The sequence below is a fragment of the Notamacropus eugenii genome, chromosome 5 (assembly GCF_028372415.1).
Source record: "Notamacropus eugenii isolate mMacEug1 chromosome 5, mMacEug1.pri_v2, whole genome shotgun sequence".
NCBI lineage: Eukaryota > Metazoa > Chordata > Mammalia > Diprotodontia > Macropodidae > Notamacropus > Notamacropus eugenii.
In genome coordinates, this window is record NC_092876.1 from 44,267,607 (window position 1) to 44,294,768 (window position 27,162).

Genomic DNA, 27,162 nt, shown 5'->3' on the forward strand with positions numbered 1-27,162 from the left:
TGCCAGAAATCTTTCTCAATTTCCAACCTAAAGTGACCTCTTTTTGCATCTTAGACACTGCTCTGAGCTTGGCCTGCTGATGCCAGTTTAGATCAATCTCATCCCTCCTCTCCATCACATTCGGTCCCTTCCCATCCGTTAGAAGTTGCTAGATTGTCTTCCCGGATCTTTTCTTCTACAGGCTAAATATCTCCAATTCTTTCTACTTAACTAGAAATGTCATGTACTACACATCTCATCTTCCCTAATCATTTATTCATTCGTTCGTTCCTTCAAGAAACATTTTGCTTATACTGTGAATGGGACACTAGGCTGGTGGAGGGAGGGGATTCAAAGCAAAAGTTTACATAGCAGCTTAAGGAGATATGTGTGTGTATAGAAACACATACATACACATACGTGTATATATAGATATGTATTGTGTTTGTATACGTGTGTGGATATGAGCATATAAGTATGTGTATGCATGTGATATGCATTGGGTTATATATATGTGTGTGCAAGTGCATGTGTGTAAGTGTTGTGCCTATACATGTGCATGTATATATTCATGCATGCATGTGTTCACATAGCCAACATTGGGAGGCTCAGATTCCCGGCACACATGGTGTCAATAAGGCTATGCCATTTTTTGGAGTAAAAAGAAGGGTGAAGGAAAAGGGGGCTCCCTCCAAACTCACTATAAAGGGAGGTGGAATCCAAAAGCCATTGAAGGCTAGTGTGAGTACATACATTTCTCTTTCCCAGATGATTAGCATGGACCTGCCCATGTTATCCTTACATGATCCAAAGCCAAGAAGACAGTCACCTCCCAATTCAACACTGAGTTCCCAAATAGGAATTACTGCATTTCCCCAAAACCTTTCCCTCTAACAAACATTCATAATATTGTCAAGGGTACCCCCAGTCACCCAGGTTCCAGCCCTCTCTCATGCCCCCATATCCAATGGGCTGCCACGGTCTGCTGATTTCATCCTGTAACACTTGTCACATACACCCTTTTCTACTGTCTTCCTGCTTTCCTGGTGCAAACACTCATCACCTCACCCCAGGACTATGGCAATCGTTGCTGGTGGATCTGCCTGCCTCAGGTCTCCCCTTACCCTACTCTATCCTCTATGTAGCTGTCAGAGTGAACATTCTAATACATAATAAAATCACAATAACAACCCTGGCTGAAATAGTGCCCAGTGTGAGTGGGAAACAGGAGTGGCTTTCTGCTGCTCCTAACTGGGCAGGAAACGAGATGGCTGGGAGGGAAGTGAGGGAATCTTGGCAGCAGCACACTCAGAGCAAGTGCTCTGGCTGCTTGCTGGGCAATGCTTTCCTGTCTTAGCTTGGTTCTGCTCCAAGATTCCCCAGTTGAGCTGGAGCTAGAACAGGGCAGACCCCGCTCTACTTGAAGGGGGTAAAGGAGGGGGATAAACCCCCCTCCCCCATTTATTTCCCTCTCACCAGATTATCCCTCTAGGCACAGGGACACTGGTGGAAGGGCCCAAACCTTGCAGAGCCAACCATGGAGGCCGTTCTGCAAAACCACCAGCTGTGCTAGAAGCCCCATGACACATGAAAATTCTCCCAACTTGTCAGAAAGTCTTGCATATGTAAACGTTTTCATGCCAGGGAACTGAAAGCCTATTAAAGTCCTTTGTTCGGAGAGTGGACTATAGAGAGACAGGGAATTGGCAGAAGACTTTATATAGAGAGACAGGGTGAACAAAGACCTAACTCCTCTCTCTCCCATTCTCTCTCTCTCTCTCTCTCTCTCTCTCTCTCTCTCTCTCTCTCTCTCTCTCTCTCTCTCTCTCTCTCTCTCTCCCCCCCCATCTGTCTCTCCCTTTTTTCACCCCCTTTATTTCCCTCTCTTCTCTCTCTTCCTTTCATCCTTGTTATGTCTCTCCCCTTCTTTTCCTCTTTCTTTTCCTTTTACCCTCTCTCCCCCTCTCTTCCTCCCTCCCTCCCTCCCTCTTTCTTTCTTCTTCTTCTTCTTCTTCTTCTTTTCTCTCTCTCTCTCTCTCTCTCTCTCTCTCTCTCTCTCTCTCTCTCTCTCTCTCTCTCTCTCTCTCTCTCTTTCTCTCTCTCTCTTCCTCTCCCCACCCCAGTTTCTCCTTCCCTCTCTCTCCCTCAGCACAACCTGAAGTCACCCAGTAGAACTAGGAACACCTGTTCATAGACAGGTAAGGACCTCAACTTGAACCCAGGCTGACCAGCACAGTCTTCTTGTCTGCAATGGCCTGTCTAATGGACTCTCTGGGTTGCCCACCCAGTGGCAAATCTGGACAAAAATGACCACTCTAATTAATCTCTAGGGACTAGGGAGGTCAGGAGATTTATGGGCTGCCCCCTCCAATAGTCTCTAAAGTTTCCTTCCTGCAGATGGAAATGCAATCTCCTCCCAGTCAATGAAAGTCCATGGTTCTTATTGTCTGGCTGATCCTATAATCTGAACCCAGACTCTCCTAGCCAGAAGGGAGAGGGGTACAGGAAAGGGAAGAGTATTAATTGCTGCCTGCAGCAGACCATTCCACTTTGGGATGGCCCTCCTTGGGACGAAGTGTTTTTCCTTCCATCAAGCTTGAATCTACCTCTTTGCAACTTCCCCCACAAGGCTCTTTCTTTCTGTGCTCTCCAGCCAAACACAACAGCTCACCTCTCTTCCGCAAGAAAGACAGTCCTTCAAATACTCAAAGGCTGCCATCACATCTTTCCTAAATCTTTCCTTCTCAAGGCTAAACATTCCCACTTACTTCAGTCAATCCTAAAATGGCATCATCTCCATGCTTCTCACCATCCAGGTGTCCCACTTCTCTACCATATCTACCAATCGATGTCCTTCCTAAAATATGGCGCTCACTCAGAAAGACTTAAAACCCTGATGGTTGCAATGACTAAAGGTGGAAGAATCATGCTGGACATGCTGCCTATCTCCAGATAAAGGGAAGATGGGGACACAGATTTGTGGCCACCATGGGAATTGGTTTTGCTTGAGTATATGTATTTGGAACAGAGATTCTGTTTTTCTTGTTTTCTCAATAGCCAGGGGACATGGGTGGAAGGAGGTACAAGAAAGAGAAGGTAGATTTTCATTAATTTTAAAAAAAAAAGTTAAAACCAGAGGTCCTGGAGAAGTGTTAAACTATCTATCATCTATTTATCTTTATATAGATAGAAAAAGAAACAGAAGTATAGATAGATATAGGCATAGACATAGAAATAGGCATAGATACAGACATATAAACATATAGACATAAACAAAGACATGGACATAGGCATAGACATATAGACAGACATAGATATAAACAAAGACAGAGACATAAATACAGACACAGACATAGACATAGACACAGGATGCCCAGAACCCAACACCAACTGCCCATGTAGTTTGAGTCATGATGTAGTCCGACTGTCTCCCTCATCTCTGTTGTCCTGGGACAAGGACAATCTCATTGTCAAAACTGTCTGATTCTTCTTTTAAGACAGGAAATGAAAGTGTAAATGTGATGGATTCAAAGGAGAGTTCCCTACCTCCCCTTCTCTCCCATGCCCCAAACTGGTCACTTCAAGGTTTAACATACCTGGCAGCCCCAAAGGACCAGGAGTAAGATGGGCTGGGCTGGCTGGGACTGGGGTGTTGGGGTCTGAGGAGACAACCTCACTGGATTTCTTGCCCTCAGGAATCAGGTCAGGTGTGCTGTACTTCCCATTAACATGTTCAAACTCCTGGACCTAAGGCCAAGGAGGTTACATTCACAACTGATTTCCAAAGACCCTCAAAGACAGGACAAATCAGGACAGAACATTCCAGCACAGGCAGCAGAGGATCAGGGTCTCCTGTGTTTTCTTCCCTCCTCCCAAAAAGTAGGTCCAGGCCCTGACAACTGGAGCCCAAACTTAGATAAGCTTATTTCCTCCAAGTCTAGGTCTCCTGGGCCCCTACAGGAACAGAGATTACCAAAATCAATGGGATCTGATCTTTGTGGGGAACCAGAGAGATGATATGGGGAAAAGAATCTCTGCTTTTCCTTCTCTGCCCCCCAATGGGGAATCCAGAGGGTTGGGGTAAGATCCAGCCTTCACAATAATAGCATTTAGGTGACCCAGTGGCTAGTGGGCTAAGACCTGAGTTCAAATCTGGCCTCAGCCACTTACTAGACCCTGTTCAAGTCACTTAACCTCTGTCTGCCTCAGTTTCCTTATCTGTAAAATGGGAATACAGCACCTTCCTCCCAGGGTTGTGATGAGAATGAGATCACATTTGTAAAGTCCTTTGCAAAACTTGAAACACTATATATAAATATTACCATAATGTTCTAATAATAAGAATTATCATTATTAATGAAAATTCACATTTCTACAGCAGTCTAAGGCAGGGGATGACTGTCTCCTATGAATCTCCAGTTTCCTATTCTCCATTTTACATTCATCTTGATCATCTTCTCTCCCCTGCCCATCACCATTAGGAGGCTGGGTCTCCTACCCCCAGACCCTTTCCTCAGCACAGCCAGGAACCAGGACAGACGTCCCTGAAGGGCCCCGTATAAAAGTCTACTCACCCACCTTCTTCCTAACTAGTGACATGACTCCAATCCGAGTGAGCACATGCTGTCGAGAGAGCCCCTCCCGAGGGACACCATCCGCAAAGGTCTCTGCCCCGTCGGCCCCTGGCTCACACAAGTGTCTCATGAAGAGAGACACGTAGGCCCTGGGGACAACAGGGAGCCCGTGGCAAAACAAGAGTCAGCCAAGGGAGGGCAGACCCCTTTCATCTCTGATGCTGCTCCATCCGGGATTTGTCCCAAAGGTAGAAATGGACAGGGCTCACTTTTATCAGGGAGAAATCATGGGACACAAAAAAACCAAAACACTGTGACTTAACCTACGCTGCCTTGGGTCATCAGTTCAGGGGAGAAAATGCCCCATCTTAGGGAGGCAGACCTGAGGGTAGGAACCTCTAGCAATCTAGCAATAAGCACCCTCGAGGTCTTCAAAGTTAGTTACTTTTGGTGAACATGGGGGAAGCCTCCGTCAATGTCTTTAGGGTATCAACCTTGTGTATACAGCAATCAACAAGCATTACCTAGGGGGCTCCTATGTGCTAGGCTCTGTGTTAGCTGTTAGAGATACAAAAACAAAATTCAAATAGATCCTGCGCTCCATGAGCTTATAGTTGATCAGGGAAAAAGACTAACCAAGACCTCATTGTTATAGAGACAAGATCTTGACATGGTTCCTAGAAGATCACATTTATAGCTGGAAAGGGACCTTTGAGATTATGTGATCCAATGCCTTCTTTTGGGCCCAGATCAGGGAAGTGATGCAAGGAGTGGAGGTGGGATTTGAACCCAGACTCTGACTCCAGGGCTGGTGATGCCATCCTGTCCAGAGCTGTAGACCCTGGCTCACTTAGCCAGGGGACCCCAAGAGATGGTGGCCTCTAGACAGCCAAGATGACAGCATCCACAGCAGATTGCTAAGGGTCCCTTTACCTAAATTCCTTCTCGCTTTTCCCTCGGAGGTCCCGGACTAGCCAATGAGAGTTGAAGGCATCCTGGGGGGGCATGCCCCAGCGCATGATGGCATTCAAGAAGGCTTTCCGCTGCCGGGCATTGAACCCTAGGACCTGGGTAGGGAGGGACAGATGACCACAGGAAGGGGAAACAGATGGAGAGAGGATATGCACGGGGGGAGGAGAAAGGGAACGGGAGTTTCCCAAACTCCCCACCTGAGTCATTCAGGACCCTCACCTCAATGTTGCCTCCAACTCTTGCCAGCAGAGGGGGTAAGGGTTTGTCTCGGTCACTTTTTAGCTGTCTCCGAGATTGTCTCCTCCCACCTAAAGGACAGTCACCAGCCAGGAATCTATCAGGCAGGGTCAAACTTAAGAGACTCCTGAGCCTGGGGGACCATTCTGGAGTAGACTCCAGAGCTCTGGTCTCCCAACCCTAGATCCTGGGCTAATGCGAGCACACGCACGTGTGCGTGCACGCAGACACACACACACACACACACATACACACACACACACACACACAGTGCTAGGGGCTGCCACCTTTAAGTTAAGGCAGGAATCCCAGGGAGACGGACCCTGTGCCTCCAGGTGATGGCACTAACAGATCGGTGAATGCTGTTCCAAGTCTGGATGGAGCTGTCCAAGCCCCAATCAGTGCTCTCAGCCAGCCCCCATCTCCCTGAGGACCTCCTGGTTGCTGAGATCCTGGAGCGGGGACTGCCCAGCCTTGGCCTCGGTGGAGCCGGTTAGGGGAGAGGAGTGTGGATCCGGATCACCCTCATTCCCAGGGAATCACCAACACCCCAACTCACTCTGACCTTCCGGCCTCTCTTCAAAGTCCTCATCCTCATCCTCGGAGCCGATGGAGTACTCCGACTGGTTGTCCGAAAGCTCATCCTGCCATTCTGTCGTACCCGGGGAGAAGGGAAACAAGGGGACAGGCAGTGACCCTGACCAGCCAAGCCTGCCGCCCCCTCTCCAGGGACTGAGGCTTCCGGCCGGGCCGGGGCCAGACCAACAGGGATAAAGTGTCCATGAAGACCAGCCAAGCAACAGGCTGCAGAAAGTAGCCTGGGTCTTAAGCCCACATGACACCTTGTTCCCCCTAATACAATGGAAGCTCGCGAGGGAAGGGGCTGCTACTTCATTCTTAGCCTTGTATGCTCATCCTGACTTTGCCTGACACATAGTAGGTGCTTGTTGCTTGATTGACAAGATGTTAGAGCTAAAAGAGACCTAAGTCCCACCCCTCCATTTGACAGATGGCTGGGTGACTTAGAATTTTCTATCTAGAACTGGAAGGAACCCTGGAGCGCATGTAGTCCAGTTGTACCTCCTCATTTCACAAATGAAGAAAAATGAGACCTAAAGACTTGTTCAAAGTCACACATTAAAAGAGCCAGGATTGGAACCTACAACCTCTGATTCTAAATCCAGTGCTCTTTACCCTTTGACTTGTCAAAGGACTCAAACTGGCAGAAAACAGTTGACCTAGAATCCCCTGTCCAAGGCTTTCTTCCCAATAGTAACAACAGCTATCACTTCTACATTTCCTACCATGTGCCAAGTGCTATGCTAAGAAATCATCTCACCATTTGATTCTCACAGCAATCCCATGAAGTAGGGGTTGTTATTATGCCTATTTTACAGAAGGGGAAACTGTGAAGCAATTTGCCCAAGATCACACAACAAGGACGTATCTGAGGCATGAGTTGAACTCAGGTCTTCCTGACTCCAGGACCAGTGCCCTATCTACTGCGTCAAGCCACCAAAGTCCCAAGAAGTTTTGCCCCTGAGCCTGTTCAAGCAATAATCCCTTTCTTCTCTCCAAGAGGCACAGTCCAATTAACTTCACTCAGACAGGGTCACTGTGGCCAAGCCCAGAGGGCATGAGAGCCAGCAGCTCTATTGAGTCGTAACTAGTTACGACTGGATGCTTTCTATATTGGCCATCAAAAAAACTTCTTTGTAATTTTATCTGTCCTAAAATGAGAGGGGAGAGAGCTGGTGGCTCAGCGTCTAAGAATGCTGGGTCTGGAATCAGGAAGACCCTCAGTAGCTGTGTGACCCTGGGCAAGTCACTTCAATCCATTCACCTCAGTTTCCTCATCTGTAAAACGAGGCAGAGAAAGAAATGGCAAACTTCTCTAGTATCTTTGCTAAGAAAACCCCAAAAGGGGTCATGACGGATCTGACATAATTAAAAATGACTGAAAAACAACAAAATGAGTGAGAAAGAACTCTGAGTTTAGAGTAAGAAGCCCTCGGCTCCAGTTTCAGTTCGGACACTGCCTATGACTTTGGACGAGTCACCGGCCTCTCTTGGTATTAATTCCCTCCTCTGACAAATGAGGAGGTTAGACTAGCAGGCCCCTTCCAGCTCTCACATCCAGATTGCTTGTTACCAAAAGCATCCCTTCTTTTCCTAAAAAAAAATCTCAAGCTCCCCCTTCTTGGAGAAGCAATACAGCTCAGCCTGTCCCAGGGGATTCCAACAGGCTAGTCTGTGTTCTCTTCCCCAAGAGACCCTCAACCCGACCCCTGACCCCAGGGCAGTTGTCATACCTTGGTCCTCCTGGGAAGCATCATTATAATTGACCTGTTTCCGTATTCTCTTGCCCTTGCCCAGATTTCGGGCCAGGTCCTCCTGTTGCTGCTCATAGTGGTGACGAAGGAGCTTCTCCCAGTAGTCGGGGTCCACATTCTCCTCCTGCTTAATGATCTCCCTCTCTACCTCCTCCTGGAAACATAGCAAGAAACTGAGTCTGGGCCAGCAAGCAGAGCAAGACTGAAGCCTCTCTGCTGGGGGATCCAGAATCACTGGGTTTGAGGTGGATGTCAGGGGATACTTGGAAAGGACAACCAAGAAAGAGTCCCATATCTCCTTGGCCTTGACCTGAGCTCTCTTCTGCCCCTGTCCCTGACTTTCTGGATTTCACAGCCATATCTCTACTGCTGGCACATCCTAGAACCTTTCCCAACACCTAGGTTCTCTTCACCCTGGAGTATTCCTCCACAAGGCCATGCTCCATTGGTGAGCAACTCCCAGAGCCACCATTTTGTGCAGGGGCCTAGGACAGCGGGCATTCATCCTATTCCTGACTTCCTGGACCTCAAAACCATGGCCTCAAGCCAACTACCTTCCTCATTCATCTCCTCCTTCTTCCCCCCCTTTTCAGGTCCCTTTGGTGCGTTGTTTTCCCATTTTAGAAGATAAACTTTTGGCTTATATTTGTACCCACATTGGTAATACAGTGTCTGGCACAAAGTAAGGGCTTAAAAAGTCTTTTCTTCTTTCTTTCCTTCCTTCCTTGCTTCCTTCCTTCCCTCTTTCCTTCCTCCTCACTTCTCTTCTCTCTTCCCTCCCTTTTCCCTTCCTTCTTTTCCTTCTTTCTTACCTTCCTTCCTTCCTTCTTTCTTTCCTTTTGTCCCTTCTTTCCTCCCTTCTTTTCTGTCTTTCTTTCCCTCCCCTTCCCTTTTTTCCCTCCTTCTTCCCTCCCCTCCTTTTCTTCCTCCCCTCCTCCTCCCTTCTTTCCCTCCCTTCTTTTCTCCTTTTTTTCCTTCCTTTTCCTTTCCTCCTTTCCCTCCTCTCTTTCTCCTTCCTCCTTTCCCTCAATTCTTCCCTTCCTTTTTGCTTCCTTCTTTCTTTCCTTCCTCTATAACCCAGTTAAGATCCCTCCCTCCTCCATGATCCTATCCTGATTATTCTGTTTCTCCTCTATCTCCCTCATCCCTAAACTCATAATATCACATGATTCTATGAGCTGGAAGAAACTAAGAAGTCACCTGCTTTGACCAATGCCGGACCATAAGCTAACTTGGTACAGTGGAAAGACATCTAAACTTTCATTCTAAAGGCCTGTGTTCAAATCCTGGTTTTGCCAGGACCATAGACTTAGAACTTGAAGGGACTTCAGAGGTCAGTTAATCTAATCTCCTTATTTTACAGATAAGGAAACTGAGGCCCAGAGAAGTAAGGTAAGTCACCCAAAGTCACCCAGTGAGTAAGTAGCAGAATCAACATTCACATTCAAGTCCTTTGATTCTAGGACCAACACTCTGCCACTCATTCAGTAGACAAGGTATAGATTGCCTTGTATTCTGAAGAGCTTTTTTAAAAAAAAAAAAATAGGATTCTTTACCTTTCTAATTAGACTATTACAATAACAAATCATATTTATATGGCATTTTATATATTGTTCATATATTATGTCCCTATATTACCCCCAATTTCCAGATGAGAAAACTGAGACTCAGAAAAACAAAAAGATTTGCCTGTGTTCATTCAGTTGGTCAGGATTACACTCAGGATTCAAACTCCTGACTTCAAGACCAGGTATCACTCATCACTACACTCACCCCACTCCTGGAGGGAACGCTATCTTTCTGGGGTTCTTCTAGAGTGCCTACCTCCAAGATGCCCTGGAAGGGACCAAGGAGGTCACATCAGGCCCCCCTCCCTCCTTTTATCGGTGTGGTTCCCCCAAGGTTGTGGCCAGCCTAGGAGGGAAGGAGAGCACCCAAGATAGAAAAGCATCCTCCATTACCACTCCATCTTCTTCACGGACCACGTACTGGGCCACCTTGAAGGAGCTTAGGTACTCATTCATGTTCTGCAGCTCCGTGTCATCTGTGGCATCCTGGTTCCGATCTAGCAGCTTGGATATGGCGGCATCATCATAATGAATCACACTGCTGTCCTCCACATCCTTGTTGTCACCTGACACACGAAAGAAGGGCAACCAGTGAGGAAGGGGTCCGACTCTGGGACCCCTGCTGGAGGATGCTTCAGGAACTCCAAAAGTTAGACAACCTATCTAATTCAGAGCCCTATGAGCCCCTTATTGACCTACTCTGCCAATCCAAACCAATCCAATAAACATATGTGCCAGGCACTGTGCTAAGTGCTAAGTTGCCATAAGAAAGGAGATATATGGGTATGGGTGACAAAGATCTCCATTAGGTGAAGCATGCCTCTAGCCTCTTGGCAGAGAGGTGGGGGGCTACGGATGCCTAGTGAGGCATACCTTTCCAAATATGTACCATGTGTTCATTCATTTTCCTTGGCTGTACTCATTTATTATGAGGGATGGTTCTACTCGGAGTGGGAGGAGTGAAAATTATCCATCTTTTCCAATAAGAAGGCAATGTCTCCTAGTGGGTGGCACACTGGACTTGGAGTCAGAAAGACCTGGGCCCAAAAAACTACCTCTAATTCTCAGTAGCTGTCAGAGAAAGCACCTAGGAAAATAGATTGAGAGCTGGAAGGGACCCTGGAAGCCATGAGTCAAACGTCCTTATTTTATAGATGAAGAAACCAAGGTACAAAGAGATCGCAGGATTTTTCATTTAGATTGAGAGCTAGAAGAAACCTTAGAGGTCATCCAATCCAACCTCTTTATTTTACAGATGAGGAAACTGAGACACGGACAAGTGAAGAGACTTACCCAGGACCACATAGCTAGTGTGTGTCTGAAATGGGATTTAAACTTTGGGTCTTCCTGAATCCAAGTCTAGGGTACTATCTACTACACCAAGTAACTTTTCTGAGCCCCAGTTTTTTCATCTGTAAAATGGGGACAGCAATGCCTATGGTACCACCTACCTCATGGGATTAGTGTGAGGTTCAAATGAGATATTATGTTTTAAGCAGTATATGAATGTCATTTGTTCTTGATTATAAGACCCTATCCTAGTAACGTCCTGGAGGATGGGCTGGGACATCTGGGATGAGACTAAAGGCTGCAACATGCACAAAATGAAGTAGCTTATACTAGTCCCTGGCAGAGTCCAATGTGGGTCAGCAGTCAATAAGCACTTATTAAGAACTTACTGTGTACTGACCACTTTAAAAAAAGAATGGGACAAAACCCTCAACCCACAGGCCCTGCCCTAGAGGAACTCACATTCTAATGAGGGAGATACCACCTAAAGGACTAAGGCCATAATAGAATATATGTGGTCCTCTAGGGAGACTCGAGCAGCTGAGGTCCTCTTGTAGAAGGTAGGATTTGAGTTGAGCCTTGGAAGGAGTCAGGGAGACTACAAGGAGGGAAAGGGGGAGCAAGGCATTCCAGGCATGGGGAAGAGCCAATGTCACTAGCACCCAAGGTGAAGGCACCAATGAGGATTAAATTAAAGGGGTGGGGAAAGGACCAAGGGAAGGTGACTAGGTGTTTTTTCACTCAAGGAATCATTCAGTTTTGAGGCAGGGGCTCCAGGCCAGGCCCACTGCAGAGTCCAGAAAAAGGGAGGCCTGGACATCAGTCAAGGACAGGATTCTACCTACCTGGTGGGGTGGTGCCATGCTTTTTTTTCACCCCAGCTGCTAAGGTGCCACCACCTTTGGAGGCCTGGACATCGGGGGCGGGCGCCACGGGCTCAGGCACGTTGATCCGCTGACCCTGAGGCATCATGCCTAATGGGAGACAAAGCATCGGGCAAGGCTGGCTCGGGCAGGAGATGCTACAGGCAGTCTTTGGGGCGAGGTAGCAGGAGCAGCTCTCAGATTTCAAGCTAGAAGATCATCTCAGGGATGTCTTATCTTCTCTAGAACTCCCATGAGGGCAGAGCTTGTTTCTTACTTATCCCATTTTACAGATGAGGAAACTGAGGCCTATGGAGGTTCAATGAGTTGTCCAAGGTCCTACAGGTAGACATCAAAATCCTCAGAGAGGATGGATTTGAACTGATGTTCCCTGACTTCAAATCCACTGCCATGTCACCTTGGGCAAGCCACTAAACATCTCAGGGCCTCAGTTTCCTATGGATCAATCAGCAAGTATTTACTAAGGACCTATCACGCATCAGGAACTGCAGTAGAAAATGAAGTTGGACAGATGGTTTGTAAAGTCCCTTCCAGCTCTGAATTCTCTGACCCTATGAATCCTATAGCTCAACCTAGAGACTCTCTCAATTGCTTAGAAACAATCCTTCCTTCCACTGCAAGGCCATGTCCATCCAATGAGTAAATTTTATTCAACAAATCCATAAGCCAGCTGTTCAGTGTGATGTAGACCAGTGGTTCTCATTCTGAGAAGTCTGTAAACTCCTTTGGTGGTTCACAACAATGGTCCGAAGACTAAGAACCCCTTAATGGTGCCTTAAGCAGTAAATAATTGTGAGGATTATTATGAGCAGCATATTAAATTACCATGGTTGTTCACAATTATTTTAATTGTTGTGGGTTCATGGAACAAAATTATTGGGAACCACTGGTGTAGACAAACCTACAACTGCTTAACTTATGGGATGTTTTACTTTGCAAATAGCATCTTTGCAATTTTTTTAGTCTTTTCATCATGAAAACTGCCAATATACTCATTAAAATTAAGGAATGTCTTACCTTCCCTACAAACTCCAGAAGGGCAGGGCCTTGTCTTAACTCAACTTATCAGTTTTGAACATGGAGTTTTACGTTGTTTATGAGTATCAGCAATGGTCTAGAAAGTGAAGGAATTTTTTTTTCTGGCCCTATTGACTGGGAGGCTGAGATGCCAGTGAGAAACCGTTAGACTCAGGAGAACAATTTATACAATACGATAATATTATAAAGACAAACAGCTTTGAAAGACTTAGGAACTCTGATCAACACAATGACCAACCACAGTTCCAGAGGGACTCATGATGAAGTATGCCACCCACCTCCTGACAGAAAGGTAACAGACTCAAGTGTACAGACTGAGACATTTTTTTTTTTTGGATGTAGATAGTGTGAACATTGTTTTTCTTAACTACACATATTTGTAATGGATGTTTTATTTTTTGCTTTCTTAATGGGGGTGAGAGTGTGGGAAGTAAAAGAGAGAATATGAACCTGAAAATAAAATAAAATTGAGTTAAAAAAAGAAAATATTGGATGTTAGACATCTGCCAGATGTTAGCTCTGGCAGCAAAAAAGGTAAACAGGGAGAATGGATGGCAGAGATACAGGGGTCACACGGCATTTCCTCTCAAAAGAGATGGTGCTATATGTGGCTCCTCATTGGAGCCATGATATATTATAAATGCATCGTTGGTAGAGTTAAGGACCATACTGCCCCCAACTGTTCTGGACAACAATTTAAACTTATATTTTAAATAAAAGTCACTAAACCATACATACCCTTTGATCCTATGATACTACTACAAGGCATTTTCCCCAAGGAAGTCAAAGACAGAGGGAAAGTTTTCAAAGATACAAAATTATTTATACCAACATTTAATGGCAAAGACTCAGAAGGAAAGCAAGTACCTATAAATTATGATAGATAAATGTAATGCTATATTACTGCATCACAAGAAATGATGTGTATGAAGAAATCAGAGGAACTTAAGATGAGTTGGATTATTGCTGAGCAAAACCAGACCAAAATGACTACAATAAATATAACAGAAAATCACGCTGAATACAGCGACCAAGCATGATTCCAAAAGACTGATAATGAAAGGATAATTAGAGTAGAGCTAGAAAGGCCCTTAAGGCCCATGTTGTCCGAACTGTTCATTATATAGATGGTAAAGAATGCCTTCTGCATCTCAGCACAAAGGTGGTGGGCTACAGGTGCAGAATAAGGCACATAGTTTTCAGATATGGCCACTGTGTTGATTTATTTCCCTTGATCATACTTCTTTGTTACAAGGGAAGGTTCTATTGGGTGTTGGTGATTCCTTGGGAAGCATGAGAGCAATATTTTTAAAAAAAATGAACAGTAACAAAACATTTAAAAGGGGAAGGAAAGTGGCTAATTATATAAAGCAATGCCTGGAATTGTGCCATGCGCGTACAACTGCTCAATGTAATCAGAAATTACTGAAATCAATTTTGAGGAGACACACAAAAATGGCACCATGTGGATACATAAAATGGGGTGCCTGTGACCCACTGAAAATGGCCTTGGGTTTCACTGAAAAAGAGGCACTGGGAGGAATGAGAGGAAGGGAGAGAATTTGGAACTCAACATTTTTTTTAAATGATCGTTAATTTTTTTTTTAACTGTGTAACTGGAAAACATTTAATGAAATAAAATTTTTTAACAAAAAAAGAGACATTGAGGGACTACAAGACCCTCGATTTAGATTTGAAAGGTTTTGGAGATTATTTTGTCCAACCCCCTTCAGCCCGATGAACCAGAGCACCTAGGGATCCTAGGTGGTTTCTGCCCAGGAGAGGCATGATGACCAGGAGTAACCTGCAGTTCAGCACCAAAGGGGCTCTTACCTTCCACGTCGTCTTTAAAGAGCTCCTCTGTCCCAAACTTCAGAATGTCATCCAGCTCCTGCTTGGTCATTGACCCAGACTTGGAGCCCAGGCCGGGTCGCACCACCAGATGTGTCAGCATCATCTTGCGTTTGGCGACCTGGGTGATTCGCTCCTCCACAGAGGCCCTCGTTACAAAGCGGTAAATCATCACCTTCTTGTTCTGCCCGATGCGGTGTGCTCTGCTGAAGGCCTGTGGGTGGCATTCATTCACTGTTCACATGTCACATTTGGGCCATAAGAACAGCTCAGGAAATAGCTAATGGGTGGGTAAGTGTGTGAACATCTGGGCACAGACATGGATCAACGTGGCGAGTGAATTGTGACTCCTGACACTTGGCAGAGAGGTGATGCACTACAGGTACAGAGTGAGGCATACTCTTTTTCACTCCAATATGATCTATGAATTTGTTCTACTTAACTCTGTGTAGTAGTTACAATGAAGGCATGGTTATGGGAGGAGTCACTGGGAAGGGGCAGTGATTTTAAAAACAATAATAAAAACCACCAGGATGTAGCTATGTGTGCCTATAATGCTGGAAGAAACAGTAGGGTGTGTGGGACTGGAAAACACAGGAAGGAAATAAGTATTCATATAGAACTTATATTATCTCATTTGATCCTCACAACCACCTTGGAAGGTAGGTGCTATTATTATCCCCATTTTACAGATGAGAAAACTGAGGCTGAGCTTAAATGACTTGCCCAGGGTCTGAGGTAGGATTTGAACTCTGGTCTTCCTGACTCCAGCTCCAGAGCTCTGTGCGCTTTGGCACCCACTAGGCTGCCTCCATAGTACAGCAGTGCAGTGTAGTGGATAGAGCATGGGACTTGGGTATCAGAACATCTGGGTCTGAATCCTGCCTCAGACACTAACACAAGTAAGTAATTAATAAAGGCTTGTTGGCTTGGCCTTCAAACGCTTTCCATTCACAACCTCATCTGATCCTCAAAACAACCATATGAAGCCAGGACTCAAGTAACTATCCTCCCCCTTCTACAGGTGAGGAAATAAAAGCTCAACGAGGTCAATATGATGGGTGTGGCATGTGTGGGCACACTCGAGCAAATGTTGGATTATGAATTCTCCCTGAGTGGGTTGGCAGATGAATTCATCTTTGTGACTTTGCTTAAACCTGAGGTTGACAAGGGAGGGGGTGAGTGGGTAGTAGTGGCTGGGGAGAGGAAGTTCATGGGGGGAGGTCAAGTGTCTCTGTATCCTCCAATATTCCCCACCTTCTTCCCTAGCCCTCCACTCCTTCTGCCATGTGCCTGGTCCTTACCCTTGGACCTATGAAAACCTGGTCCCTCGCCTCTCACGGCGCCTTCATTCCCCCATTCCATTCTTTCATCTCTGCCTTGACCATGATCGCCATGCCAACTCCCAACATACTTTTCTTCTTGTCCTTTTCTTGTACTAACTCTGTGCCCAGAATCCTCTCTATCATCTACTGCTAATGGACAGGAAGACCTTTGAGATATGGTGGAAAGAGAGTAAACAGGCCACTAAAATTAGTTACCTGACTTTGAGCAGGTTCCTGAACTGGACTTGGCTTTCCTACTTTGTAAAGTTGGGGGGATGAGGGATGGAGGGATGGGCACAGGAGGAAGAAGGAGGGGCACAGTGGGGAGAGTTGCACCTAAGGAAACTACCAGATCCCTCCCACCGCTGGCCATCTGTGATTCTACGGACTGGGTCTAGGCACTTGTACAACATTCACTTAGGAAAGCATCTGCCCTTTGAGTTTACCTCCATTTATATAAGATGTCTCTTTTATGCAGAGTCTTTGTTGCATACTGCCTCCCCATTAGACCGAGCTCCTTATGGGCAGGGGCTATGTCCCATTTTATTTTTTGGTTTTCTCTGCATCCTCAGTTAGCAGGGTTAGGTCTCAAAACACAGATTTTCTGCCTCTAAACTCTAATATTGATTCTTCTAGCCAGACCATAATTGCCTTTTCCCCTAAAAATCTAAAAGGACCTAAAAACCCCTGGCCCAGCATTCTCCCAGGTCTCCACTACTGCCTGCTGTGAGGGCTTTGTCTTGCACCCCACTCGCACTCCCACTTCCAGCAGCTCTTTGAAGACAGGAAAGATCTTTTTTATCTTTGTATGGGCACACAGAAGGTGCCTAATAAGTGCTTACTGATGTGAATTAGAATCAAAAAAGAATGGACAGCAGCTGGGATCACAGATTTTAAAGCTGGAAAGGACCTTCTTGGCCATTAAGTTCAATTTCCCTACTTTACAGATGGGGAAACTGAGGCACTCTCAGAAACTATAAGTGACTTACTTAGGTGATTTGCTTGACTTGAAGCTAAGGGGAACAAATCCATGATCTGACTTCCCAGCTCAGAGCTCTTTTCTCTCTGACTCAGGACCCTGACAAGATCTCCCACCTTGCCCAGAATTTTTTCCTTAAATATCCAGACAGCTGAGCCTCTCCTTCCCCAAACTGCCAGCCCCCTCTGTCTTTGACTTCACAGTTGATGCTGCAATGATGCTTTGACCTAAGATCACATGGGATCCCCCAACAGGTCCAGCCCCAGGTCATTTGGGCAAGGACTCACCCAGACAGGGAGGATTCTGCCAGCTTCCTTATGTGACCATGAAATTTCAGGATAGGGAGGCCAGAGGGGTGAGGGAAGAGAGAGGTCACCAAAGGGAAGCCATAGAAATCTAGGCAAAGACCACCTTTGTGATTGGGAGGAGCCCCTGGAGGTGAACGTGTTTCAAAGCTGTCAGTAATTCTCCATAAGGTAGCATAAAGCATCTTGGGACCTCTACCAGGACTGTGAACACACACTTTACCACTCTACTCCAGGGTGGCCAGCCCAGAGCAAAGTTCTGGAAAACTGCAAGTCAACAGACCTGTATGTCATTGTGAGGATTCCAGTCCGAGTCGTAGATGATGACAGTGTCAGCAGTGGCCAAGTTGATGCCCAGGCCACCAGCCCGGGTGGAAAGGAGGAAACAGAATTGCTGGGCCCCAGGAGCTAGAGAAGAAAAAGGTCAGCCCCACATCAAGAGGTAAGAGAGGGGAAGGAGCTAAATTCTGAATGATATAGACACTTCCCAAGGGAAGATGGCAACCTATCTAGGACTCTAGGGCAGGGGTAGGAAGGCAGCCAATAACTCTTAGCAAATTCTTTCCCTGGGGCCATGTTAACCCTTTTGTATCATCAAGTAGAATGGATTTATTTCTTTGGTCTAATTTTCTCATTAATTTATCACAGCCCACAAGTACCTGCCAGGAAGAAAATAATTGAGAATTTACTAGAAGGTGAGGGAAGGAGAAGAGGAAGAGGAGGGAGACAGAAAAGAATGAGATCCTTCCTATCCCAAGTCAATCAAGGCACTCTTTTTACATAGCAGTCCTTGGTTAGGTGTAGAATCTTCATGGATTATCGAAGCATAAACACAGAGCCCTAATTAATGCATTCATTAATAGTTATTCTTTCTTTATAGTCCATTGGCACAATACAGACTATTAAACTCTTTGATCTTTCCTTAGGTTTGTGATCTCATGATCAAGTATTCCTTTTATGGGTTCAGATGGCAAATCCATCCATCCATCTTCTTATCCCAAGCTCATTTTAGATATATTCTCCATAGGAGAACCACCCCCCAAAGATGCTAGAGAACTTTCCTTCTTTTAAAGGCATTTCACCCTCTTTAAATTATTTCCTTCTGTTTACATTTTTGTAGGCAAAATAAAGCTAGTAATTTAAGCTGTTTGCCAGCTAATCTCAATACTAGTAGATATTGTCAGGGTCCTATAACCTCTGACTGTCAGACCCTCATAACTATTGATACAGGTAGATCTGAGAGAATGGTCAAGGGCTCAGAAAATGATGTCAAGGATGCAGCAGTTATTCACCTCATGACACAGATTCATTAGCTAAGAGCTTGACCTTCAATACAAGGGAACACAAACATAGGCAGACAGGGAAACCCACCCAGAAACACCACACCCCTGCAGCCTTGATGCTCTTTTGGCACGAAGGGATCTCCTTTAAGACAAACAGCTTAGCCACAGCAGTATAAGAGATCAGCCTCGAAAATCCAGCTTGGCAGTCATTCTCCATGCTCTTTTGTTGGATGGGTGCAGATGGTCCAAAAGGGTGGGAGAGAGGCTGGTACCCAGGGTGGATCCATTATTGCCTGGAGAGCATCAGTTGCCCACCACCCACCACCCCAGCTCAGCTGCCCTGATTTCCTAACCATAATAACAAGGATGGGGCGGGCTAATATTAAGTCTTGGAAGAACAAGTGAAAAGACATTTGTAACGATATGATCACTAAAATGAGCACTACTGTAAACCCATAATTATTAGCCTTTCTAGTGTGTGGATCATACTTCTCAAAGCTCAGCTAATAAATAAACAACTCTCTATTTCTTCTTCAGATTTCATATTAGTCTAAGCTTCTGCCATATTTTGAACTCAAGCTGAAATATACACATGTGCTCACATACACATGCATGTACACACTTGGTCACACACACACATGTACACATGCACAGAGACACACTAGAATCCTTTAGGAAATGTCATCTCCACATGCCAGGCAGAGGAACTGGAACTTGCATCCCTTTCAGCAAAGGAACCATTAAGACTTGGGGTATATTCCCAACACTCCCCACCATTACCACCATTGTCTAGGGCTCCATAAAACCTCCCCTTTGGGAAAGAAGAGGGGAAAGCTGGGGCAACATTGCTCAGTCTTGGGTTCTAGGCAGAAAGAAACCAAAGAATACCATTGAATCTGTCGATGGCTTCTTGCCGAAGACCTCCTGTGATCCCACCGTCAATCCGCTCATACTTATAGCCTTCATACTCCAGGAAGTCCTCTAGCAAATCCAGCATTTTGGTCATCTGGAGGGAAAAACATGGTGTCTACGGGTGACCATGGGAAGAAAACTATCCCAGTGACTACACTGGCCTGATTCATCAGAAGAGCAAAGATACAGCTATTAACTTTGTGGTTAGATCAACAAGCCTTTGTTAAGTGCCTACTGTGTGCCAGGCACACACTGGGGATATAAAGAAAGACAGAGAAACAGCTCCTGTTCTCAAGGAGCTCACAGCCTAAAGGGAAAGGCAACAAGCAAAGAAATATGTACAAACAAGACCCACATACAGGGGAAAATTGAGGATATCAACAGAGGGAAAGTACTAGAATTAAGGAGGTCTGTAAAGGCCTCTTGTAGGCCTAGAAGATCCCATTTTACAGTTAAGGAAACTGAGGCAAGCAGAGATTAAATGAGTTGCCCAGAGTAACACTGCTAGAAGGTGTTTGAGTCAGGATCTGAACTCAGGTCTTCCTGATTCCAGGCCCAAGTCTCTACCCACTGTGCCACCAGCTGGTAGGAAAGGATCATACTTTAGGTATGAAAAAGATGTCACTTGGGACATGTGAATGACTCCAGTCACAAGCTACAACTGGGAGATTCTGGCCATAGACCCATAAAGTGGCAAATGGGCACAGCATTAGAGAAGAGGTTTTAAATGCCAGTCATTCAGGGTTATGAGGGTCTCTCCTGCATAACTCTAAAGGGTCAAAAACCATCAGCCTCTCAGATCTGGGAGGAACCTTAGGGGTCAATGAGGCCAACCTGTCCCTGAGCAAGAATCCTCCTACAAAATCATCTGTAAGTGGTTTATAAGCACTCAGTGCCTGAAGACCTGGTGGGGTGGGGGGGAAAGAGGGGCCAGGAATACCCTCTCAAAGCAGCCCACCTCACTGCTAAACACGTGGAAACGATTCCCTTTGCAAATTCTCACCTACTACTCCTGGTTCTACCGTTGGAGCCAAAAAAAACCAACAAAAAAAATCCCTCTTCCACCTGGTAGCCCTTCAGATATTGAAAGATAGACCTCATCTCCTCCCTCTGCTCCCACCTTCCCACTACATTGTATTTTCTCCAGGCTGAACTTTAGACTTGTAGAGTTAGAGGCTGGAAGGAATCATCTCCCGTTTACATCCCTTCCATTTTACAGTGGAGGAAACTGAGGCTCAGAAAGATAAAGGATTATATGTATGTGTGTATATTCCCTCTATTACAAGTATGTGTCTATGTCTATACAAAAAACCACTAATTTGTAATAGAGGGGATATATATGTGTGTGTGTGTGTGTGTGTGTGTGTGTGTGTGTGTGTGCAATTATACTTATAGGGAAGACTGATCAATGTATCGTCCAGAAAAAGAGGAAAGTATCCTCTAATTATTTTCTGTCAGCTTATATTGTAAGATGACTTTTTAACTGGATGCTAATTGAGAATTTAGTATGCATACAAAATACTCTCTCTCTCCTCTCTCTCTCTCTCTCCCTCTCTCTCTCTCTCTCTCTCTCTCTCTCTCTCTCTCTCTCTCTCTCTCTCTCTCTCTCTCTCTCTCTCTCTCTCTCTTTCTCTTTCTCTCTCTCTCTCCTCTCCTCTCCCATCAGGTTCTTCCCCCTGGTGGCTGCTGAGCCATGAGGCCCATGCTATGGGCCTCTGGGTCACGGAGGGGCCTCTGGTCCTCTCTCTCATCTGGCTACCATGTGCCCATTAACACATGAAGCTAATGCTTTTCTGTCTCTTCTAGGTTTATTCTTCTTTGACCTTAGGTGGATGAGTATCAGAGAGAATGGACCAGGTTAAAACCTAGTGAGCTTTGAAAGATCAGAGAAACCACAAGAGGTCCAGTGACTGGTATCTGTAGTTGAGTCTGCCAGTAGCCACAAAGGCCAAGTCTGGTGAGGAGCCAGATCAAGCACTTACTTGACCCAACCCAGTAGTAGATGAGTCCAGCAGCTGAGACACCAGGGGATGCAAGCAAGGGAACAGAGATAGAGCCCTGAGGCTAGAGTTAGGAAACCTGAGTTCAAGTCTGGCCTCAGACACTTGCTAGCTGGGTGACCTTGGGCAAGCCACTTAATCTCTGTTTGCCTCAGTTTCCTCCCCTGTAAAATGTGGACAATAATAGCGTCTATCTCCCAGGTTTAGAGTGAGGTTCAAACAAGATAATATCTAAAGCACTAAGCACATTTCAGCACGGCTTTGGGCCACTTCCTTCCACCTATAAGAGGACAGAAGGAGATGCTCTGATCCTTCTAAATTCACAGCCCCAGAGAACCAAACTGCGGGAGGAAGGAACTCTCACCTGGGAGAAGATCAGCACCCGGTGTCCTTCATCACGCAACTTTTTCAGCATCTTCTGGAGGAGCATGAGCTTCCCAGAAGACTTGACCAAGGAGCTGCCATCGTAGGAGCCATTAGGCAAGACTGGTGCCTCCTGTTCGACAATGAAGAAACATTTAAGCACCAATTTACATTCTGAAGGCACAATACTGGGAGCTGGGGACACAATGGCAAAAATAAAGCAGCTTCTGCCTCAAGGAATGTACATTCTAGCAGGAGAAACAAGTATATAAAAAGGTATATGCAAAATGGGAGGGGACTAGGGACAGGACCTGTGATCTCGTTGGTACAAGGAATTCCCAGGTGAGGAAATTCCCTCCACCAATGTAGATTTGCCCCCTTCTTGAGCATTTTAGGAGATTATATTACATTACATTACATTATATTATGTTATATTATGTTATATTATATTATATTTATTATATTATATTATGTTATATTATATTTAGGGAGATTATATTATATTATATTTGGAGAGTGCTGACACTAAATGATTTTGGCCAGTGTCGCAACTACCAGTTTGGGTCAGGAGTGGGACTTGAACTCAGGTCTTTCTGTCCAATACAAAACCTATACAAACTAAATACAAAGTTATTTGAGGCAAAATCAGTACCAGCCCCTGGGGGAAAGGAGGAGAAGCTTCAGTAGAAGGTGGGGCCTGAGTAGAACCCCAAAAATAAGTGTTCTAAGAGGTGGAAGTGAGGAGACACCAGAGAGAGGACATAGGGGATGGGAGACGGGATGTTGTGTGTATGGATCAATAACTTTATCTGGCCTGTGGAGCTAATGAAGGGGAAGAATGTGCCCTAAGCCAGAGTCACAGAACTGGAGAAGGGATGTCAGCAGCCACAGAGGAGTCTCTGCTACAACAGATGCTACCTGTGGCCACACCATCTCCGTGGAGTGGGGAACCACCACCTCCCAAGCCAAGCCGCTTGACTTTGGGACAGCTCTCTAATTGTTTATAAAGGGCTTTAAATGTCAAACAGAGGGATTTGGGTTTGATCCTAGGGGTAATGGGGAGCTATGGGAGTTTATTGAGGAAGCCCATGACATGGTCAATCCTCTGCTTTAGGAATATTGATTTGGCAGCAGTGTGGAGGATGGATGTGGGAGGGGACTTAAAGAAGGAAGAGGCTGGAGGCTGGCTGAAGGAGAGGGAGGAGGCTAGGGGAAGGCTGAGGAAGGGCTTCGCTCTGGAGGCTTGCCTTCTTTACAGACTGGCTTAGTACATAACTCAAAAGACAGAGAAGATATTGGGACAGATTGCTCCCCGTCTCAGGGAGGGGTAGGGATAGAATGTGGAACTAAAAAAATTTATTTTAACATATCATTGGGGGAAAAATAAATTATATTTTTAAGAGGGAATTTAAGAGTGAGATAGACCATTTCCTAGCCAGTGGGCTATTCCCAGGCCAGGCAACGTCTGGGCTAGGAGTTGGGCTGTCACCCTGGCATATTTCCCAGTTCCCCATCCTTTGTGCCCAGGCCAGGAAGACAGAATCTTCCCCTCTCTCCCTCCACAATGGCCAGACATCCCTGTAGAGTAAAGAACTCCAAGTTCAGCAGGAACCATGGAGTGGCCAAGAGATCTATTTGCCTCTGTTCAAAATAACATCCCCTTCGGGAGGGAGAGGCAGATGGATGAATGGTTGGTTCTGAGTGATCCTCATGTGTGCCATCATCTCTGTAGATTAACTACAGCAAATTACGTGAATATTGAGCTGGCTACCAGGGCCTCTTGCCCTGCTACTGGTCTGCTGATCCACGAGTGGGTGTATTCAGGGAAGGCAAACTCATTTCAGTATTAGCTTGGCTAGTAGCTGGCATTTGTAGAGCACTTGACATACATTATCTCAATAAATCCTACACACTCCATGAGTTAGCTACTACTGGTCTTCTTAACTCCATTTTACAGATGAGAGAACCAGTGGGCAGAGAGGTCAAAAGCTTTAGAGATGGAACAGAGCCATGAGGTCATCTAATTCAACTTCTTTGCTTTATAATTGAGGCAACTGAGGTCCAGGGAGGTGGGTTTTGGACCTTGGTGTCTCCTGACCCCAATTAGCAAAATAGAACAACTCCGCTCTGTTTGTCATCTGGCACATGATAAATGCTTGTCCCCAGAGCACATGGTCATGATTGGGGATGATGTCCCACAACTATCCTGTGGACACCTATATGGATAAGAGGGAGCTGATTATATGTCAGGTAATAACACTTAAGAACCTACTATGTGCCAGGCATTGGGTTAAGCACTAGAGATACAAAGAAAAGCAAAAGACAGTACCTGACCTCAAGGAACTTAGTCTAAGAGGGGAGACACTATGCAAGCAAGCTGTATACAGGATGCATTAGATATAATCAGTGGAGGGAAGTCATTAAAATCAAGGAGATCAGGAAAGGCTTCCCAGGGAAGATGGGATTCTGGCTGGAAGATGAAGAGGGAGAGCATTCCAAGCACAGGGGACAGCTGTGTACGTAGACAGAGGCAATAGAAAAGCTCTGGGCAGAAGGTGAACTCCCAAGTACAGCAAGCAAGCATATCAAACATCCCCTCAAAGAAGGGAGTTTGGGTGGCAGATGAAACAGCTCAGGATTCCTACCACAGCGGCCACAGGGAAGAGATAAGGGTGATTGCAGCATTTCTTCAGGTCCATCATGATGTTAAGTAGTGACACCTGGTTTCCTCCACCCTTGGAGTTCAAGGCTTCAAAATTTCTGGTCAGAATGAACTTGTAGTATTTTCTGCAGCAGGAGATAGAATGAAAAGCCACTGGCATGGTGCCCTGAGGTACCCTGCATGCACTTGAGCTCACATTTCACTGGAACCACAGATCAAGGCAGTAGAATATAAGATGCCTGAGGGCAGGGATGTCTCACACTTATTATTTTTATCCAGGTTAGGTTAGTATCCTCAGTACCTGGTTGGCATCTTCTCTGCAAATTTTTCCAATCCAACGAATGTTTATTAAGCACCTACTATGTGTAAGGCACTGTGCTAAGAGCTGAGGATACAATTAATAAAAAAAAAAGAAGACAATCCCTGCCCTCAGCAAGGTCACAATCTGAACTCTACTGGTCCACACTGCTTGTCACATAATAAAATCTCCATTTTACAGATGAGCAAACTGAGGCTCAGAGAACTTCAGAGACTTTCCTATGACCATAAAATTCACAATGCAAGAGGTAAGATTTGATTCTAGGTCTTTTAAGTCCTAGGTCCAGTAATCCCTGCCATGGCACCCTTCTTCTGGACTTCAGGAGCCAACCTAGGGAACTGGTCCTCAGAGTTCTTTATTCCCCAGTGTAACTGCTCTATACTTATTTGGGGGGGAGGGAGTCAGGGTCAAGTGACTTGTCTAAAGTCACACAGCTAGTAAATAACTCTAGCACTTGGTACTCTGTACACTACAGCACCACCTAGCTGCAGAGCTTGAGAAAGCAGGGACCTAAGGAGGTTTCAGGCCTGAAACTTTTCTGGTTTGGGGTTAGAGGATGAGTAATGGAGATTCCCAGGCTGGACACTGCCCACTAAGGGGCAGCTAGGTGGTGCAGTGGACAGAGCACTAGTGCAGGAGTCAGGAGGACCTGAGTTCAAATCTCACCTCAGACACTTGACACTCACTAGCTGTGTGACCTTGGGCAAGTCACTTAACCCCAAATGCCTCATCCTGGGTCATATCTCCAGTCATCCTGATGAATATCTGGTCACTGGATTCAGATGGCTCTGGAGGAGAAGTGAGGCTGGTAACTTTCACAGCCCTCCCTCACTCAAAAACAAAGTGCAAGTCATGTCATTATTTCTCTGATGGCACGGTCTTCTTCAGCAACGAAGGACAAACATACACACACACTGCCTACTGAACTCCAACATGAAGCAATAGGTTCAAATCCCACTGATGACATTTACTAGCTGTATAACTTTGGATTAGTCATTACTAATTAGTCAATCTCTAAGATGATCCTTAAATTCTGAAGGAAGGCTATAAGGTGTGTGGTTGGAGAAACTCCTCCTAGCCCCCTACTACCAAGAACCCAGTGCCAGCAAAGCTGAGGAGAATACAGGAATAATCCTATTTATATAGTGTCTGGGCACTACATCTGTTTTATCTCATTTGATCCTCATAACAATCCTGGGAGGTAGGTAATATGAATTATCCCCATTTGAAGATACTGAGTTTCCCAGGATTTCACAGCTCATAAATGTCTGCAGCCATATTTGAACTCAGATATTCCTGACTCCAGACCCAATGCTCTATATAGGCACTGAACCACCAAGCAGTCCCTAAAGGGTCCTGAAGTCAGTTCATCAAGACCAGAGGCTGGACCCCAGGAACCATCCAATCCCATTCCCCCATTTAAGAAACTGATCAAGAAAGGAAGAGACATTTGATGAGACTACATATGAATATATGGGTCCCCCAGCTCCAAACCTAGTGCTGGCAGTCATAATTAAGTATTGATTAAGCTGTGTGCTACTATGTGTGTATTACGTGCTAGGGATAGAAAGAAAGACAAAAGTCAGTCCCTGCTGTGGGGGAGCTCCATGGAGCCATGCTGCTTCCCAAGGCAGGGGTGGGGACTGCAGGAAGGGCTGCAGAAAGCTCACTTTTGCATCTGGCTCAGCTCCACCCTCACGATCAGCTCTGTCTTGGCGGGCATGTTCTTAAACACATCAGCCTTGAGTCGACGCAACATGTGGGGCCCCAGCAGGTCGTGCAATTTCTTGATCTGGTCTTCCTTGGAGATGTCAGCAAATTCCTCCAGGAAGCCCTCCAGATTGCTGCAGAGAGAAGTGGAGATCAGAAGCTCAGGAGGAGACTCACAGAGATACTATGGGTCAGGTTCTGGGCTAAGGATGGGAGACCTTAAGGTCCCTGCCCATCTAATGAGGGGAACAAAATGATATTTACAGCGTGAATGGGTTGGTGGGGGCTTATTTCACAGGGAAGACACTAGCATTGATGGGACTGAGAAAGGCTTCCTCTGGGAGGTAGGATTTAAGCTGAATATGAAGAGGGCAAGGCAAGGCAGGCCAGTCAAAAGGAAATTGAGTCAGCTTAAATTTATTATTTAAAATACTAAAATAACTCCCCATTCTCTCTCCTAACATCATCCTTTGCTCCCTCACCATAACATGGAAGGTTTTGTCTCCATAGTCCAAGCCCTATTGCATGTCTCTGGTGCAGCTACATTCAGAGATGTGCTCATTGCCAGACTGGCCACA

At 45.7% G+C, this 27,162-nt stretch overlaps 1 protein-coding gene across 9 annotated transcripts in view; it reads right to left on the minus strand.

Annotated features, from left to right (window-relative positions):
• The window catches only part of CHD5 (chromodomain helicase DNA binding protein 5), a 146,577-nt gene that overhangs the window by 26,593 nt on the left and 92,822 nt on the right, over positions 1 to 27,162 (minus strand). For 7 of the 9 annotated variants that reach the window (XM_072608706.1, XM_072608703.1, XM_072608705.1 and 4 more), the window contains exons 18-31: positions 26,545 to 26,718; positions 24,539 to 24,680; positions 21,895 to 22,026; positions 19,507 to 19,624; positions 17,619 to 17,743; positions 14,709 to 14,940; positions 11,799 to 11,927; positions 10,057 to 10,229; positions 8,075 to 8,249; positions 6,322 to 6,414; positions 5,745 to 5,833; positions 5,487 to 5,620; positions 4,558 to 4,702; positions 3,576 to 3,726 (exon numbers count right to left, since the gene is read on the minus strand). In XM_072608706.1, the coding sequence (XP_072464807.1) occupies positions 3,576 to 3,726; positions 4,558 to 4,702; positions 5,487 to 5,620; positions 5,745 to 5,833; positions 6,322 to 6,414; positions 8,075 to 8,249; positions 10,057 to 10,229; positions 11,799 to 11,927; positions 14,709 to 14,940; positions 17,619 to 17,743; positions 19,507 to 19,624; positions 21,895 to 22,026; positions 24,539 to 24,680; positions 26,545 to 26,718 (2,012 nt within the window). The remainder of the gene's footprint in view (positions 1 to 3,575; positions 3,727 to 4,557; positions 4,703 to 5,486; positions 5,621 to 5,744; positions 5,834 to 6,321; positions 6,415 to 8,074; positions 8,250 to 10,056; positions 10,230 to 11,798; positions 11,928 to 14,708; positions 14,941 to 17,618; positions 17,744 to 19,506; positions 19,625 to 21,894; positions 22,027 to 24,538; positions 24,681 to 26,544; positions 26,719 to 27,162) is intronic. The other 2 variants (XM_072608709.1, XM_072608708.1) reach the window with 1 other exon arrangement.